The 19,654-nt window shown below is 39.0% G+C and overlaps 1 protein-coding gene across 1 annotated transcript in view; it reads left to right on the forward strand.

Moving 5' to 3' along the window:
* The window catches only part of ERP44 (endoplasmic reticulum protein 44), a 38,732-nt gene extending 20,387 nt beyond the window's left edge, over window positions 1-18,345 (forward strand). The window contains exons 5-12 of the mRNA XM_063130876.1: window positions 2,955-3,139; window positions 4,157-4,272; window positions 5,167-5,224; window positions 6,822-6,938; window positions 11,866-11,977; window positions 13,430-13,571; window positions 16,048-16,150; window positions 17,829-18,345. Coding sequence (XP_062986946.1) covers window positions 2,955-3,139; window positions 4,157-4,272; window positions 5,167-5,224; window positions 6,822-6,938; window positions 11,866-11,977; window positions 13,430-13,571; window positions 16,048-16,150; window positions 17,829-17,930 — 935 coding nt within the window. The 3' untranslated portion in view covers window positions 17,931-18,345. The remainder of the gene's footprint in view (window positions 1-2,954; window positions 3,140-4,156; window positions 4,273-5,166; window positions 5,225-6,821; window positions 6,939-11,865; window positions 11,978-13,429; window positions 13,572-16,047; window positions 16,151-17,828) is intronic.
* Window positions 18,346-19,654: the final 1,309 nt, after the last annotated feature.

Consider the following 19,654-nt stretch of genomic DNA (forward strand, 5'->3'; position numbering starts at 1 on the left):
AAACTGCCAGTATCATACTACCTTTATGCAAATCTATGGTTGTGACCACATTTAGAATACCGTGTGCAGTTTTGGTCACTACACCTAAAAAGAGATACTGCCCCTATACAAATCTATGGTGCAGCTACACATAGAATACTGTGTACAGTTCTGATCACCACACCTAAAAAGGATATTAGAGAGCTGGAAAAGGTGCAGAAAAGGGCAACTAAAACGATTAAGGGGCTGGAGCATCTCCCCTATGAGGGAAGGTTACATCAGCTGGGATTGTTTAGCTTGGAAAAAAGAAGTCTAAGGGGAGACATGATAGAGGTGTACACAATTATGCATGGTGTGAAGAATGTGGATAGGGATACATTTTCTCCCTTTCCCATAATACTAGAAATCAGAATCATCGCATGAAGATGTTTGGTGGGAGATTCAGGACGGATAAAAGGGTGTACTTTTTCACGCAGTGCATAGTTAAACTATGGAATTCACTACCACAAAATGTAGTGATGGCCACCAATTTGGATGGCTTTAAAAGGTGGTTGGATAAATTCCTGGAGGGGACGGCTATCAGTGACTACTAATCCTGATGGCTATGGGCTACTTCCAGTATCAGAGGCAGTAAGCCTAAGTGCACCCAGTTGCACATGGTGTACTAAATACACATGGGTGGGAAGGTGCTGTTCCACCGTGCCTTGCTAGTGGGTCCTTGGTCGACAGCTGGCTGGCTACTGTGTGAACAGAGTGCTGGACTAGATGGACCCGTCGTCTGATCCAGCATTTATCTTCTTCTGTTCTGAAAGGTAGACATATTTCTAGGCAGGGTAGAGGAATTGGTGGCCTCTGCCATTCCTGCACCTGGTGGAACAATACAAGCTCACCTCCAGTGTTCAGCCTTGAGGGCACAGTGGACAGGTTCTGAGGCTTATGGATTGACTCCAACCTTTTCCTGACTCCAGTGAACAGAACTGCAAAATCAGTAAAATGCCCCGCTGTGAATGTGCAAGGTGATTGATAGATTTCAGATGAATCTTCATCCTGTCCCGTCCCCCCAATTCTTTTTGTATGTTCAGTTGGCGTTATTCACTAGGTCGGTTTTAGCTGTTTCTAATAGCAGTGATTTGGAAGTGAGCAGAGAGTGCCTAAGAATATTTTAAACTTGATGAACTACAACACGTGTTGATGAATAAAAGTCATAACATTGTCTCTGTTTGCACTTTTATATTTACAATTTTAAAAGTATATTGTAGTAGCTCTGATTGTGTTAGCTCTACTTGTATCGAGTGCCAGGGTTTAATGAAACTATTTAAAATGTTCTCTATTTGACTTGTGAATGAGTTCAAACAGCATTTCGTGTCCTTGCATTTTTAATATTTTTTGTGAAAGATGATTTCCAAATGCCAGCCCTACAATCATCAGATGGCATTTTTGGAGTCTCCGTACAGTTTGTGAAAACCTTGAGTGCAAGACTGTTTCACATGAGACAGTTTGCCCTGGCTCTATATTTAAGTGGGGTGCGTTGTAGGGGCAATTGGCAGCAACTTGATTGACAGGTGGGTGGGAAAGTGCTGATTTCATTGTGGGAATTGTTGCCAGCTGTATCTGAGATATCCTGATTCACATGTTCATTTGTTTAAGTGAAGGTACATTAGGGAATTTGTAAATGAAAAGAACTTCCAGGTGGATTGTGCTCAGTGGTTGCCCTTCTTTTAATGGCAGCCAAAACCTGCTACCTGGTACAGTTGCATTTTGACAGCACCAGCCTTCTTTTCAAGGTCCATTTTACAGATAGAGGGAGCTGCCTCCTTCCCTTCTAAAAATCCCAAAGGTATTTAGAATGTTCTTCTCCTGAGAAAAGGAGGCAGGGTGGGGACGTCTTCAGAACTCACAAATTGGGATTTTGAATCCAAACCCTGTTGATTTCATATCTTCGTTCTCTTACTATACAAAATAGCCAACTTTAGTTACAATACAATATTTACAATACAATATTTAGTTGTATATTGTATTTCCCCCTCAGATTTCTTTAAGCTTTCTTGATTTTGACTGTCTCTTACTGGCTTTTGCCATATTCCTAGGAAAAGGCTTATATCAATTCTAAAATCTGGTTTAAATTTGTTCTTAAACTGGCTTAGGTTTATAGTGTGGTTATACTTTTGTTCTCTTTGCTATGTTTTGTTCAACCTGTTTGATTCATATCTGTGTGGGATGGATAATGGCATAATCACACAAGGTATTTTCTGAGAACAACTACATATACAAAATTGAAGATTTAAGATGATTGAAATTAGGAATGTCAACCATTTAAAATGCAGAAGATTAACAGCCAATTAAGTTAATTTGGCCAATTACCTCAAGTGTTAAATTACTGCAGTCAAAATCCAATTAATAGCATGAGGCTCTTGAATGGGGCAAGTACGTCTAAAAAGTCTTACGATTTAGAAGGTTCTCATTTGCTGAATAGCCAATAGTAATGAGATGCTGGTATGTGTGTGTGTATGCTTCTAACCTGAGGTATACAATGGTTTGACTGGACATTTTGAAGTGTGTGTTGTATTTGCTAAAATGTAACTTTCCTGTGCTTGAAAAAATACATTCCTAACCTGGCATTGAGGCCAGTCCCTTGGCAAGTATTTCACAACTACTACAAGTTAAAAACATGGCATTTTATTAAGAATTATTTATAGTACGAGGGTACAACTAAGCAGCATGGTATCTGGGGTCTGAAATGACCCCTGTAGTAAACACCCTGCATAAAAAAAGGTAATGGAGATTCTAACGGAGCCATATTCTGGAAGCACATGAGGTAAAAAGCACATATTTTAATTACTTCTGCTGTGATCCTTCTTAAAAGATGAGGAAGTAGAATTATTAGTTCAATACCAAGCATATGTGTATGTAAAAGGATTGCTAACTATAGATATTTGAATCTGCATATTTTCAAATGCTTTTTAATTGCTTTTCAGCTGACATAGCTCAAAGGTACAGGATAAGCAAATACCCAACCCTAAAATTGTTCCGGAATGGAATGATGATGAAGAGAGAATATCGGGGTCAGAGATCGGTGACAGCAATAGCAGATTATATCCGGCAACAGAAAAGTAATCCTATTCGAGAAGTACTCAGCTTGGAAGAAATTAGCTCTCTTGATGTGAGTCTCTCTGTGTGTGCTTGTGGTTTGTTGATCCACTATAACTTGGAGGATGCATATTTGCTACTTAGAATGTTCTATTCATTTTCATTGTTAGTAAAACTTGTTGCAGTAATGCTGCATATTTGTAGAATTGGGGCTCAATCCTATGGAGATAGTTGGCAGCCTGCGAAGTCAGAGAGTGCCGAGTATCCGTGCATTTTCACTAGACAAGTTATTTCACCTGTCTAGCTGTGGTGTTTCCGAGCAGGTGGGAAGGAAGCTGGGGTGCACACAGGAAGCCGCATAATTCAACTTCCCTGGTCTCCTCCCCTCCCTGCCCCCGCAACCCCCCCCCTTTCGCTGTCTCCGCACTCCATTTTCAAGTGAGTTGACTTAGCCAGTGCTGAGAGAACCACGCCTGCTACAATGGAAAGGAGGTGGGGAGCATGGTTTCTGGGCTCCGAGGTCAGAGCCCTAGTTCCAACTTCAGATCCAAGATCCAAGTCACCCCAGATGCTATCTATGGGGCATAGGATTGCTTTCTCCCTGTCCATTTTATGGCTTTCTTTATAATGTCACCAAACATAGTATGGTAATTTTAGAGTTACCATTTGACAGACCTAGTTCTAGATCTTTCTGGCTGTTCAATATATCCTTATTTATTCCTGTGCTGTTTGTTTTGTATTTTATTCTTTTAAATATTTGTAATACATTTTATAGTTTTTAAAGTTTGAATTGCATTTTAGTTTTTGAACATTGGTTATTGAGTAGATTAAAATATCATCATCATTATCATCATTCCTATCAATTAGACATGTGGTTTATACTGCAACGAAGAGGAACTGCATATTCACTGAAATTGTATCTCTATAACATAAGAGTATGTGCTCATAACCCTTGCCACCTGCCTCATATGGAGTCACTTCATTTGGCCACAAACTGTCATTGTCTATTCCCCTTTTTCAAGGACTTGTAGGATAAATGCTGATTTGAGAGATGAACTAGAATGTCTTACGTACGTTTTGTGTGTTACAGCGCAGTAAAAGAAATATCATTGGATACTTTGAACAAAAAGACTCTGACAATTACAAGACCTTTGAAAGAGTAGCAAATATTTTGCATGATGACTGTGTCTTCATTGCTGCGTTTGGGTAAGATTTTTTAAAATACAAGAATTCATTGGAATTAGCCCATGTGCTATTATATTAATTGCCAAAGATTAGCTTTGATACAGGGAGCCCACATCTATGAGTATATGATTTAGTCTATATTTTTCTCTAGTGCTCTTTCCTCAAAAAGCCTACTGTCAGAGCCATGACAGAGGTGGAAACCCTTGCCTCCAGAATCTAGATTGAGCTATCTTTTGGAGCCCTCTGATGAACTGCAGGGATCCCCAACCTTTTTTGATCTGTAGACACATTTGGGATTTTGAGAATGTCATGGATGCTTTCACAAAATCTTTGCCATTGGGGCAGCTTGTCCAGACATAAAATGGCTACCATGGGGGGCATGGCCAGTCACAAAATGCTCATTTGTCCAGAAGGCTTGTGTGACTAAAAACAATTAAAAAAATAACTTGTCCAAGAACTTAAGTACAATACACAGGTAGGGTCTGAGTGCCAAAACAAAAAGCAACTCTTTTGAACCTAAATAAAGATGGCGCTGGAAGACAGCTCTTTGCTTTGTAGCATGGCAGCCTCACAGTAAAAAAAGAAGAAAAAAAGTGTCCTAAAAAAACCTTAAGAAAAAAATGTAAATCAGGAGGGGCAGGTGGGTCTGGTGAACACAAAGGGAGGTGTCTGTGGGCATATTGATGTCTGCAGGCACCACATTTGACACCCCAAAGCTGTCTTACGCCCCTTATTTTTAACCCCCTCACACTTGCTTGCTGACTGCCATAAAAAAAGAACTATAGAATAGTTTGAGGTGGAGACTTGGAAGAATTCATATTATTGGCTATAAAATCTGCTGTCACTCCAGCTGCTCCTACTTTGTAGGTGCACTGTTAATCTAACTAGCAAGACAAATGGTCACTGTCTTCTTAGGTCTGTTTCCAAGCCAGAACGGTTTACTGGGGACAACGTAATCTACAAGCCACCAGGGGTGAGTTTATTTATTTTTTCCTATTCCTTATTTAATGTAGCTTTTAAGGATTGGTGCTTAAAGTATTTATGCATTCTTAATCCTAATAGTTGGATGGGATACTTATTGTACTGCAACTTCAACATATTCCACTTGGCAGCTACTAGGGGCAGCGGTGAGCAACACGTAGCCCACGGGCCGCAAGTGACCTCCCTCTGCGAAATTTCCAGTGGCAAAAAAAGGGGCTGATTTTTCCTTGTTTTTAGGAAAACAAGTAGTGGGTTGTCACCAAAATTCAGTACATTGGCAGCAATAAAGGTCTGGCTTGTGCTTGTTTTAAGGGGAAAATGGTTCTTTGTTGCTGCTGCACAGTTGAATTTTGGAGGTAAATTTGGCACCGGGCCCCTGGGAATGAGGCATCCCAGTGGTTCGGGTGGGTGGGGGATTGACCCTCAGAAATTGCTCACCCCTGTGCTCAGGTTTCAAAGAAATTATTTAACCACCTGTTCCCAGGGATCATGGGGATGCCATGGATTGAAACTGGGATTTCCTTCATACAAAGCTTGTGTTGCCCTATGCTTGTTCCTCCATAATATGCCCCCTCCCTGTTCTGTTGACAGAAGCTGTTTCATTGGTGGGAGAGTTTAATTGGATACAACCCTAGGTGCTGCTGAAATCTAGCAATTAAAACTTGTAAAGAGCACTCCCCACACAACAAGTTAGATTGCACATTAATTCTGGAATTCCTGAACAACAAAGAAAGATTGGATGAATAGGTGGAATACTTTGTGTTGTGGTGTTTGCAAAATTTCATGCCAGTATAAAATGAGATTGTTTAGATGTATTTTAGCTGCACGTTCCTCTTGATTTTATTTTTTAAACCATTTTTTTAAAAATGAAATAAAGCAGTCTGGCTTAAAATTCCCAAAAGGTCTACTCACCATATTCTTGTTGCAGTATTTTCGGATTTGAAACTTTGATATGGTACATAGGAACTAGTATACCCATCCATAGGTGCCTTGGATATTAAGTGTCATAATAAAATTCAGAAGTGTTTACTTCTGTGGAAAAAGTTGGAAAATACAAGGAATTAACATTGCATTAACTTGGTAATTGTAATTTTGATGGTCTAGATAAGTCATCAGAATTCGTTACCTTGCAATACTCCTGCCTCAGAGATGGTTTTTGAACATGGTGAGCTCTCTCCCTTGCAGCTATAGTGTCTAGGCATTATCACCCTATGATGCATCAGCATTATGGTGGCCCTGTTCAGACAACATGCTAAGCCATGGTTAAGCCACTAACCCTTTTGCAGTAAATGGTTATTGAGTGTGTTTAAACCATGGTTATGTCGTCTGAACAGGGTTACTGTGAATTTTCATGCCCCCTTCTTGGTGCCATTGGCTGTTTCTGGCGGGGGGTGGGGGGTGAGCCTTGCAACCTTCTGCTAGATCAGCGGTTCTCAACCTGTGGGTCGGGACCCTTGCAAAAGGGTGCTGCGTTCTGTGTCATCTTCATTAAACAGCTAACATATAGCCAGACTGCTTGTTACACTTCAGTGATACAAATTATTCTTGTGCATTTATCTATGGACAATTTTGAAATTCCATTTTAACAGGAAAATGCTCCAGATATGGTTTACTTGGGTTCTATGACCAATTTTGACTTGGCTTATGCATGGACTCAAGATAAATGTGTTCCCCTTGTTCGTGAAATTACATTTGAGAATGGAGAGGTAAGGTGTGCCTGATTTGTCAGTCTTTCTATGTATTGAAGTGATAATCTGTTATACATTTCAAATGTACTTGACTCGGCTGAAATCAGTTGTCATGTCCTCCATTTACTTTGTAGTATAAGTTTTTTATTTATAAATCCCCCCCAAAATTAAGGATATGCTGAACTTCTTAGCATTTTCTGAGGTGGCAGCTTGAGTGAATGTGTAGAAGTTTGATCAACGATGTGAGGGCATCTATGATTTGAGGAGGAGGGAATATAGCTATCAGGTATTTGTAGCAGGCAAAATTTTCGTCCCTGGATTGTCAACTAGTAAAAGTTAGGATGTAAGTAGTATTTTTTACACACAAACCCCGACCATGTAGGTAGGTAAAGCGCAGGCTGCCCAGTTTAGCATCTAAGTAGGTAATGAATGGGTGATGGCCCTGATCCAGTGAGTCCTATGTGTACATTCCTATTGAGTGAAATTACATTTACTTCCAAGTCTACACACATAGAATTGTGGCTTTCAAGTACCACAGAGATCTCTGTCCCATCTCCTTGCCATCATTTATGACCTGCAAACAACTTTGCAATGATCTGTGTTGAATTTCATCTGCTGCTTAGTTTCCCATTGCCAATGCATTGCGAATGTTATATTGTGGCTTGTATTGTGCTGCGTCAAGTCATTTCATTTGAGAATAAAACGGGTGAATTCAAAAGAAACACAGATAAATTGAGTTCCTTATGTTGATAGCTGTAATGGTGGTTATTGCAATATAAAAGTGCTAAAAGTCAGATGAGTCTTTTGGAAAATAGTATCATGGGAGGCCCTTGGCAGATTTGGTTGAGCACATATTATACAAAATTAATTTGCATAACAAGAGAAACAAAACTGCATATTGTTTGCAACCTTTTGTCAACAGTGTTAAAACACTTTTTTATTCATTTGCATTTTGCTATGTGAAAGATGCCAGGTATTTAGCCTTTTTAGAACTTCGTGATGCATTCAGTGTACTTTTCCCACAGTGCAGTCAAACTCTTCAGCCTTAGAAACCACCACTTATCATTATAAGTGTGTGTAAAGTTCTGTAACTGCTCTTACTACACTCTGCTCCTGTTTACTTAACCAAACTCTTTCAATCTCAGGTCATTCCAAATGTGCATTTTTCTTAGCAACATTTGTTCATCAGACTTGGGGCTTGCCGTATTCATACAACTCTAGCGTTTCTAGAGGTTTGATATTTCTGCCTCTTTGAAAGTTTTCTATTTTTGCTCTGTTCATGATTTACATCCTAATTCATTTAAAAAACATTTGTATTTTTCAACTGGCAGGAAGAGATTTAGATATATTCAAAGATACTTCAACCATTAGTTTGAATTCTCTTCGGACATAGAATTTTTCATGTTTCTTACACCAGGTCAGAAAATTGGTCAGCCTAGCCCACTACTATCTACACCAGCCTTCCCCAACCTGGTGCCGTCCAATTGTTTTGGGTTTCAGCTCCTATTAGCCCAAATCAGCATGACTAACAATCAGGAATTCTGTAAATTGTAGTCTAAAATAATTGGAGGGCACCAAGTTGGGGGGTATACTATCTGACTGGCCTTAGGTTTTTCTTATATGTGCTGAGTAAAAACTTACTGGAAATGCTCCTAATTGAATCTCGAATGTATAAAATAAATAATAAATTTACCACTGAAGCAGCTTTCCATTTCTGGCTATCTGTGTTCATGAAGTAGTCAAATGGAGTGTGTGTGTGTGTGATGTTGTTTGTGGCAAAGAAAAAAAGAATGTAAGGTGAGTAGACCCTTCCTCTTACTGGTCTGTCTCCACAATCCCCTGCGACTGCCTGAAATATTTGCTTCTGGCAAGCAGAAGAGGAGGACAGGTGCTTGGGTTGGCAGCTGCTATGGCCTTGGGGCTAGATTTGGACTGGTGGGTACTAGTTCTTGACCTCCAAGATAAAGATCTTAACTACTAAACTTGTATGTATCTCTTCATCCCACAAAAAAACACAAACAACCCAATTGTTGTTTGATACAAAGACATGATCAACTAATTCTTGTTGCACTTGTTAATAATATTTAGTGTAAGTTAATTATTGGGGTCAAAAGTTTGCACGGAGATGAGAAGGCCAGGGGGAAAAATGGGGAAAATCAGGAAATTGCTTTTTTGAAGGAAAGAACATTGGGGGAACACTTGGGGGGAAAGTATGAAATATTTTCTCTTTTGGAACAAGTGAAATGCTTATATGTAGCATATTATGAAGGTCTATGTTAGATAATGTACAGCATTAGATAATAATTCCTGTGTACATTGCATACCTATGCAATACCCAGATGTTTTCAGTGTTACTGCATTTAACTCTATCCAGATATGCTCCCAGTCACACACGCTGAACCTTGGTCTATAAACGCTATTGGGTGGTACGGAAATGCAATCAATCAATCAATCAATCAATCAATCAATCAATAGTACATTCACACGCAATGCTAAACCATGGTTTTGTGCTACATGCATGAATGGAAAGAAGATCATGCCAAGCCTAAGGCTTGTGTGCTCCACGTTGCAGAATGACGTTTCACTTTAGCAGATTTTTGGCTTATGTGTGATCCAGGAATCATGGTTTAAAAGGAACTCTGCTCAATTGCTAAACATGCTAACAACAAACCCTGGTTTGTTTATTTTTTACTGGCTTGCTTAACCAGAATTTCTGAATCGCATCTAATGACAAACCCGTAATCTGCTAAAGCAAAACTGTTAGGGTGGATTCCTGCATTGAGCAGGGGGTTGGACTCGATGGCCTTGTAGGCCCCTTCCAACTCTGCTATTCTATGATTCTATGAATTCTGATTTATTCTTTCCCCACTTGTATGGGAGGAGAAAAGGGGAAGGGTTGAGCGTGTGAGTCTGGTGGTTTGTGCAGGCTCCTTTCTTGTGCATCTAACTCTCAGGCTTAGTGTTACTTGCAAACACCATAATTCCGACAGATTGTTTCTATGTAAATCAGTGGTGGGGATGAAAATTGAGCCCCCTCCATGCTTTAGTTGATTGAGACTTCCCTATCTGCATCCCTATCATCACACGCTGGATGGGGAAGATTAAAACTCCCTGCCAAGTGTGCCACAAGGACATAAGTGCAACAGCACCCTCTGTGATAGGAAAAGCTCTTATCTCCATTCAGCTGATGATTGGAGATAAGAGCTTTTTCCTGCCTGGGAAGAGGAAACGTAGTTTGGGGGGAAAGCTGTAGGGCTCGATGGGGAACCCACACTGGCCCATGTGCCATTTCTCGTATAAGTATTGGGTTTCCTTTTGTTTACTATAAAACCTGTGGCTTCTATTCTCCACTCCTATTTTCACCTAGTTTTCAGATGGCAAAAACTAGGATCCATGTGCTTAGATAGCATAGAATGTAGCAGTTTGCAGGGCTCTAGCATTGGGTATATTCATAATTTTGCTTGAAAAAAGTATAACATCTCTACTTTTGGAGGTGTAATCCTATGTGTGCTTATGTGGGAATATGCTGGGTTTTCTGAGTAAACATGCATAGGATTGCTCTGTAAATTTCATAGTTGCCAAATAGTACAACTTTAAAATGATAATTCATAAATTACCATTTTATGTTATACCAGTAAAATAAATTTAGGTTTGATAAGAAAATATTGCATATGTTCAGTTTTTCCAGAAATGTCCATCCCGCCCCCAGAACAACATGGGTTTATTATTTTTTTACCATAGCTTCAACACTTCTGGAAATTTTACATCTCTGCATGTACCCAAGGTAGATGAATTTACCAAAGTTGGACCAGGGCCTTGTGAGATATAGATTTACTAGCTACAGTTTAGTAAGCTCTACTTCCATATATTTTAAAAAGGAAGATCCATGACTAAGATTTTACTAATTACCAGCCCCATTACGCTGCTTTGAAGTTCAAGTAAGAGATACTCTGGGAGACAGTGTTTAACAGCAGCTGCTATTACCTCTAGCTTGGCCTACTAAAATGCAGGGTATTCTTGAAATAACTGAAAAGCAATAATAAAGCTTTTCTCATTATCTTGAGTTTTAACTAGAATGTAGTTAATAGTTTATGAGCTATATATTAAAACATAACTAGTAAAGCTGAACGGGTCAACATATTAGACCTCTTAATACTTACAACGTGTCTTCTTCCCTCAATTATTTAGTGCAGTTGGTTTATTGCAGCCTTTGCCAACCTAGTGAACACAGATATGTTGGATTACAATTCCCATCATTCCCAGACAGCACAGATAATGGCTGCATTGTGTGGGAATGGTAATATCTGTAGTTCAACAGATCTGGAGTGTACTAGCCTGGAAATTACTAGATTACTTGATGCTGATAGGTATTCAAACTGTAGTCTTGTTCCGTTATGGATTGAAGAAATACCTAGGATAATTTGTCTTGAATTATCCTGATTAATGTAGAGAAATGGTTTCCTTGTGCAAGAACATTACTTCAACTTATTTTAAACATTGATTGTTCTTTCAAAACCATTAAAAGTGTTCTGTAGTATTTTACACCCTCTGTACTTGTTTCTATTTGTGAATATCTGCAACACTCATGGGTGCCTTTTCAAGGAGTTCACAACTAGCCAAAGTTTAGTAAATGAATCTGTGTAAACAAGCAGCCATATTGCCCAGAGTGTGTGTTGCATCCATCTGTGGTTTTGAACCAACCAACAGTTTGTGCTGTTCAGGATATACTTTTCTGATTAACCGATGGAACAAGGTAAAAGGTTATTTTTCTGTTCCTGAGAAGTGATGGTTTTCCTTAGTTGGCCATGAAGTTCCTAGTTTCAAGCTTACATCTAGTAATAAAACTGCCCATTAAAAGTATATGAACACACTGCTAAAAATCACGTGAATGTAAAATCTGGAAGAAAACTGAAATTACTCTTTCGCTATTTTTCTCTCTACCTAGGAGTTGACAGAAGAGGGCCTTCCTTTCCTTATACTCTTTCATATGAAAGATGATTCAGAGAGTTTAGAAAAATTCCAGCAGGAAGTTGCACGGCAGTTAATAAGTGAAAAAGGTAGGTGTTGCTTTGCATCGTCATGTAATTGAGTTTGCATGTGTTCGTGTTGTCTGATCTAGAAAACTAGGTGAATTGGCATATCAGCTCTTTAATTTTCCAATTGGCACATGTGTGTGTGTAAAATAGATCCCCTCATTACCTACGCTGGCAAATTTGTGTTACAACCACTGAAATAAATTAGCTACAGCCCTGTGCATGCTTATTGGGAAGTGAGTCTTGCTACACTTGGTTAACTTCAAGTAACATGTTGAAGAACCACCTGCAAGTCCTTCTGCACCATTACAGTTCAGAGAGCATTGTTTTCTGTGCAGCATGCTCTCTGAACTTTGTAGCTCACAAATGCAGTTATGGTTATGTTCTCAATAGTGTAGGGCTCTTTCAGCATTTGGGGAATGGGCTTTCAGATCTTAAAACTCATGCCAAATTGCAAAGAAGTTATAATCGGCTGCTATTGGAATCTATTAACTTGCTAGGATTTACAGAGTTTAAATGGGGATGTGGACAGTGGAACTACTTTAACATTTCAGCTTGCAGAATAGATGGGTGTGCAAAGTTATTGAAAAGCAGTGTTAGTGGATGCGGATGAAGTGGACATGTGCATGAACAGATTGAAACACACAGAGGCTTCTAAATATATCAAAAAATCAAATTTAAAAGTTGAGGGAAAGGTAAGACAATGGCTGGGAGGAAAGCAATTGAAATTAACTGCCATTGCTAGTTCAGAGAAAGATCACAGTTAGGGAGATGTTTAGCAGACTTCATGCTCAAATGGAGAATCAATGGGGACAGGACACATTTATTAAGTGTTGCCCCCACAGAAAAAATATATATGCAGATGTTTCTAGAACACATCATCAAAAACTGGGCTGGGCGAATATACGCTGCAGGGCACTCCAAACTATTCTCCATGGTTTCCAAGGCATAATAGGATTGTGTGCAGTAGTTGCTTGTGGACTATCTACAGGCTGTTCACAGTTTCTCCTACATTGAAATGCTGCTTGTGTGGGACATTGATCACATTTGAAGTAGTATTGAGTTAAGTTACTTTCTACTGTTAGTTTTTCCCTACCCTGTGCCTGCTTACCCTACCCTGTACCTGTTTGCATTCTCTTCCCCTCCTTATTGTTTTACTATGATTTTATTAGATTGTAAGCCTATGCGGCAGGGTCTTGCTATTTACTGTTTTACTCTGTACAGCACCATGTACATTGATGGTGCTATATAAATAAATAATAATAATAATAATAATAATAATAATAATAATAATAATAATAATAGAAATCTATCTTACAAAAGTGAGTTATTTGGTCGGTTGATGTTGCACTGAAATGTCTTTACCAACACGTTTTATGCAGCAAAAATGCTTTATCAAATGACCTATTTATATTGTGACTTATTCATACTGTTGTGTTTTCATATTTTACATTACAAAAACTTTTTAATGTCAAGGTACGATAAACTTTCTACATGCTGATTGTGACAAGTTCAGACATCCACTCCTCCACATCCAGAAGACTCCGGCAGATTGTCCTGTTATTGCTATTGACAGTTTTAGACACATGTATGTCTTCTCAGACTTTGCTGACTTGGCGTGAGTACACATTTCCGTCCATCTTGGCTATTCAGCTTTGAAAAGAAGGGAGAGGACAGTTGTGTAGGGGCAAGGAGGGAACCAAGACTTGATTGTGTAGTAGCATGTAAATCGGGGTGGGGGACCTTAGATATCTCTCCAGACCTTTTCACTCACAGAACCACCACCACTCACTCACCCACCCCATTCAAGCTTCAGAGAAATTGCCCTGTCTCTGCTCCGGCAGCTCACTTTACTTCTGTGCTGGGAGTGGAATAGAAGTTTCTTTCCTCCCAGGATGTAAATGCAGAAGAAGGTTGCTGTGGGGATGAACAGAGCAACCTGTTCTGCCAGCAACTTGCTTCGCTTCTCTGCTGGGTAGCCTCTTTTCTAATCCCCATCCAACATGGAAGCCCAGTAAGCTGCTGGAGCAGAGACAGATGAGAGCCCACAGGCTGGCAGTTTCCTACCCCTGATGTAAATGGAAGTGTTTCCCAACTCTCCCCCAAGTTTGTAAAGAAAACACAAAATACAATCAGAAAGTAACAAATGCTAAAATGCATCGCTTGGGATTTAGAGCCCCACGTGTGCTCAAATGATTTCCGTGCATTCACGGGCTGTGCCAATTATCCTTTCCTGCTGTAGCCCGTCTGCACTGTGTTGGATGGTGCTCCATCTTCTCCCCCAACAATTTTGTCACCCCAAAATAATGGGCTACATTGGGAAGGAGGGACCTGAAAAGCAAGTGCCTTTGGATTCTGACATTTTTTAAATTTATTTTTAATGGATAGAAAGCAGGCTACCATCAAATGAGACACCACAGGTTCTCTAAACCAGCAAGGGACAAATGATTTTCTGATGCTTTTAAAGGAAAGAAGAGGGAGCTGGAGGGAATGAATCCCATGTTAAGGAGGCCACGACAGTAAAAAGAACAACACCTGCCTCTCATTTTAGGCATGGTGATGGGAACCCCCCCCCACACACAAAATGGACTTTTACACTGTGCAGTCTCTGAGGTTAATTTTCAGGAGCAGATCAATAACTAGGTTTTGTACAGTTCCAACCCTTAAGCCACAGCAGCAAATATAAAGAATGTGGGGGAGGTGTGTTACCATCTACTACTAATATAAGCTAAATAGTAGGTTATTTCTTAGATTATATCTGTATTTCTTTAACTGTTAAAGATAAGGTGTTCAGCTAGCTTAACACTTAACATACTGCTAGTTGAGCCCCTTATCTTCAGAGTTCTGACAGTTCCAAGATACAGAACATTGGCTGCTGTATTCAAACAGCCTTTGGTGTGGGGAAGCAGTAGATGATCTCAGAAGAAATGTAAATTGATATCCCTTTGGTGTTCATCTCTGGTGTCTGTGCAATTACTCAAGTGCTGGAGAAGCTTTCAAAGGCATTTTTGTCAATACAGCTACCTGACGGTCATTTGTATTTGTAAACTGTGCATTTGGCACCTGCTGTTCTCTGCTGTATTGTGGTGAGCAGGGGGCTGAAGGGAGCATACAATGAAGTTATTGGGTAGCCTAGCTCTGTGGGAATTAATGAAGAGAAAAAATGCTTGCTGTGCCCTTAGGAGATCACAAGGAAGAAAAAAGAGCTAGTATGGTAGCTTGCCCCACACCCTGTTCCTATTCTCGACCCCATATTATAGACTTAAAAGATCTGGGACATGTAAAATATGGGCAATTGCACACTAGATATATTTTACATTTTGTTAGGGTTTGGGGTAATATCTTTTTGGATCCAAAGTATACAGAATCAATTGCATAAAAAGGCTGCCTCTTTCTTTTTCTTTTGGCAAAAGGGTGGGGTCTCTAGTTTTCCTGATCCTACCTTAACTCCGAGACCTATTAATGCAAAAAGGGGAAATAAACAATTACAAAGGTGAATGAGAAAAGCAGAAGTATAAAATGAGAGACCAAGAGAGGTTAAACAATTGATAGGAAATGGAATAGTAGTTAGATGAAAGGACTAAAGCTACAACAAATACTAATCAGCACTATTGTGTAGTTAATTAAAAATCTGAATTCCAAATGAACTTGTTGGGATTTTCTCTCAGGTTCTGAGGCACTCTTTATCCCTTCACCAACAAGCTATGGCACCTAAACTATGGAAAGACCTTCCAAGGGAGGTTCAACACACACACCCTTTGCCTTCTTTTAACTGGGCTCTTAAGACTATATTTTATTGTGGTAGGCATTTTTAAGTCATGCTTTTACATTTAGTCTAAACTTGGTGTGTAGGCTTGTGTTGTTAATATGGTATTGATGTTAGTGATTTACTGTTTTTTATTTTATTTTTAATCTACTTGTGATTTATATTTTTTATTGCAATCTGCCTTCAGTTTTATTTTATCATAGAAAGGCAGGATATAAACATCCCAATAAACCTTCCCCGAGCTCAGTGTAAAGTTGTCTGGGATGTCCCTTTTATGAGCCAAACTTTGTTTAATCTTACCATTTTGACTGTGGATGTATTGTTTCAGTATTCCAGGTAAACTCAAGCAATTTGTACTAGATTTGCATTCTGGGAAACTGCACAGGGAATTTCATCATGGCCCAGATCCAACTGATGTAGCACCTGGTCAGGTAAGAGAGCACTTCACTACTCTCCCATTGGGTGAGATCTGAAACTTGCAGTGTTCTAGAGAGCCAGAACTTTCAGTTCTCCACGCCTTGGATCGGATCTACACACATATATGAAACATCGTTTTTTGAGTCATTAAACGTATTATTTTATTACGATTTTATACGTCCCCGGGCACATTTATTTATTAATACGTTTCTTACCGTTGTGTTGTCCGTAGATATCCACTGATCTGGGCCACACAATGTACTTTTTATCGTTGTTTTCTCAAGTCCCCGTCTGCTTATTGTTCCTCCCACTTCCTCTTTTCTTCCATTGTCCCTCCTCCGAGAGAAACGGTGAAGGGTAGTGGTGGTGGAAAGATTCCCCCTCTTTCCATACCTGGGAGCTTTTCCTAAGCTGGAGCCATGGAGGGAGGGAGCCTCCAGGCAGGGTTTCAACTGCTAATGTGACCTTCTGCCCCTTGGTCTATGCTTGGAGGGGAGAGAAATGCAGAGAAGGGGGGCTGGAAAGATTTCCCCTCTTTCTGTGCCCTTTTCCTAAGTACAGACCAAGGGGCAGCAGGTCATGTTAGCAGTTGAAACCAATGAGATTTACTTTTGAGTAAAGTAAATCCACTAACCCTGCCTGGAGTCTCCCTCTCTGCTTGCTTGCATCTTCAAGTTCATGAACTACAGGTGTGCTGGTTCTTTTACTCAAAAGTAAATCCTATTGATTTCAACTGCTAACATCACATGCTGGCTTACCTTTGAGGAAAGCCCATTGAACAGAGAGAGTTACTTCTGAGTAAACACATATAGAGCAATGCCCATACATGGAAGGGGGGAGGAAGATTGTGGCTGCAAAGAGGAACACGAGGCAAGATTGAAAAAACGGCTGCAACTTTGGGCACGGAAAGAAAAGGAACATGCCCTGAGGAAGCTGATTGGCTTCAAAAAGAAAAAAAGAAAAAGAAAGAATGCTTAGGAACAATACAATCGGACACATAACAGGTCATACTACGACTTATAAGAATAACATCACAAAATAATACGACAGGAAGGGTAAGCGATAAAACGATAAAAGCCAAGCGTCATGTGGTGGAATAAGACGGAAAACGCCATTGAAGTGGTTTATCCACTTATGTGTAGATCCGCTCCAGGAGAAATCTGATATTTTTTGTGAACCGCCCAGAGAGCTCCGGCTATTGGGCGGTATAGAAATGTAATAAATAAATAAATAAAAATAAATAAATATTGCACCATATGGGATTGTGTGGTTCAGAAGAAAATTTTCACTGCATGAAAAAAAGGGAATCTTGAGCTTTACCACATCAAATATGAACCTGAGAGCTGGGCCTTAGTTTTGTTTATATTAGATGTGATGAATTGTCATTCAGTCCTAGTAGTATTCTTTAAAAAAAACAGTTCTGCAAAGAACAGAAGTAATTTCATTTATATTCTTGATCATTCTTACCCAGCAACCCATTATGCTCAGTCTTGTAGATGGTAGAAAGTGCCTTGCTTCAGTGAGTTCAAGGCAGAGGTGAATTTGAACTCAGGACTGCCTGGTTCAGAGCTCACTCTTGGCCACACTCACCAGCTTTCGCTTTACCAACGGTAATTGAGCATGTATATCTATCTATATCTTTTAAACAGAAAGTTTCCAACTTGACTTAGAATATTATTTTGTTCTTTTCAGCCATTTCAAGACATAGTGAGCAGCCCACCTGAGAGTTCATTCCAGAAGCTAGCACCCAGTGGACATAGGTACACCTTATTGCGGGAAAAAGATGAACTCTGAAAACTTGAACCATCTCACAAGACTTTAACAGCAGCAGTGACTCCTGTGGGGTGGAAATAGGAAACCTATATTTTCATAAATTCTGTGTATTTTTATTTTGAATAATCTTTTTTTTTCTTTGCTCCCTGGGATTTGTAAATATATGTGGGTCATTTTGGACAGCATCTTTCCAAAGTTCTTTTTGCTGCAAATTGTTCTGTAAAACTTTTCTAATTCAAATGAAGGTGTTGTCATTGCCAGCAACATGCTGTTAACTTGCACTATGCCATTAAACAGGACTTCTGGGTTTCCGTTGGTGTAATCTGGTAGTATGACCGCCTTATCTTCCTCCTCCACGTGGACATCATTTTGCTAATTTGTTATTGAAGGGTTATTCTGGATACTTGGGAGGGGAATAAATTACAATTTTACAGAATTTGTGTGGTGGCACCTCACTTATTGTAACCATAATAGTATTTTTTTTTTAAAAAAAAGTGAGAACAAAAATGTTCAATGGCATTTTTTTGAGCTCAGCTGACCTCTGTTATCGCTTGTATCATAAGATAACAAGAAAGCACTATGACAGAACCGTCTGAAAAAATAAACCAATTATGGCATTACTTCTTTAGAAAACAAATAATTTTAGTACAGATGTTTCATGATTAAAATGAACATTCTTCAGATAAAATGCTTTCAGCAGAATGTTATGCTTGGAATACTACTGTATAGTTTCACAGTTGCTGTAAATTAGCTATATCCTGTAAATATTTAGAAAATGTTTGGAAGGGCATAAAAGCAGAATAACTTAAGCATTCCATATCCTCTGGTACTTTAAGACAGTGAGAGGAACTAGAATGCAAGAAGCTATCCAAGCACTCCCTGCTGTTATCTTAAATATACTTTCCAGTATTTCTTTCACAACATTTAGTAAATTAATCACATATATTTTCTAAAAAGAGCAACTTGTTCAGGGCTTGGTGATGTGGTAGTCTCCAGATGTTGTGGATTGTAACTCCCCAAATCTGACAAATAGTACTTTTTTTTTGCATGTTAAAGAATTAAATACAGAATTATCCAATTTACTAAGTTCAAAATAATTGTTCCAGAGAACAATACATGGCTGCTATTAAGAGTTAGAGTGCAAAATATAATCATTTCTGTTGCACATCTCTCTGTTAATTTATCCATTCAAGCAATTTCCAAAGCCTTAAATAACCATTCTCTAGACATTTTCCCAAAATCTAGCCACTACAATTATGGCAGCTATTAATACATTTACAATCAAATGCTTAATAGTTTTTTTCTGTAATCTCTGGTAAGTAATTTAGTATTATAGAGAATACTTCAAATTTTATGTTAATTCCCATTATTACACACACACATGACTTCCAATATTTTTGGACCTCTGGACAATTCCACAGTAGAGGGATCAAATCTGCATCTACCCTCCCTACATCCAACAGTCAATTCCATTGTGTACAATTTTGATTCTTTGGGGAGTCATAAACCATCTATATAAAATTTTATACTGAGCTTCTTTCAAGGAAGTAATAATTGAAAAAATGTTTAGTTTCTTTAAAGGTTTCTAACTGCACCTTATTTTTCATAGATCTACACTCCCATCATTTCGTAGACAAATATCCACTTTTTAAAGATGATAATCTGATATAAATCCGATAGTCTTTTTTTGTTTCCTACTTCAACTATAATACTGTTCTCAAATACAGTCCTCTGTCCCAAGCTTG

Source organism: Elgaria multicarinata, chromosome 1 (assembly GCF_023053635.1).
Source record: "Elgaria multicarinata webbii isolate HBS135686 ecotype San Diego chromosome 1, rElgMul1.1.pri, whole genome shotgun sequence".
NCBI lineage: Eukaryota > Metazoa > Chordata > Lepidosauria > Squamata > Anguidae > Elgaria > Elgaria multicarinata.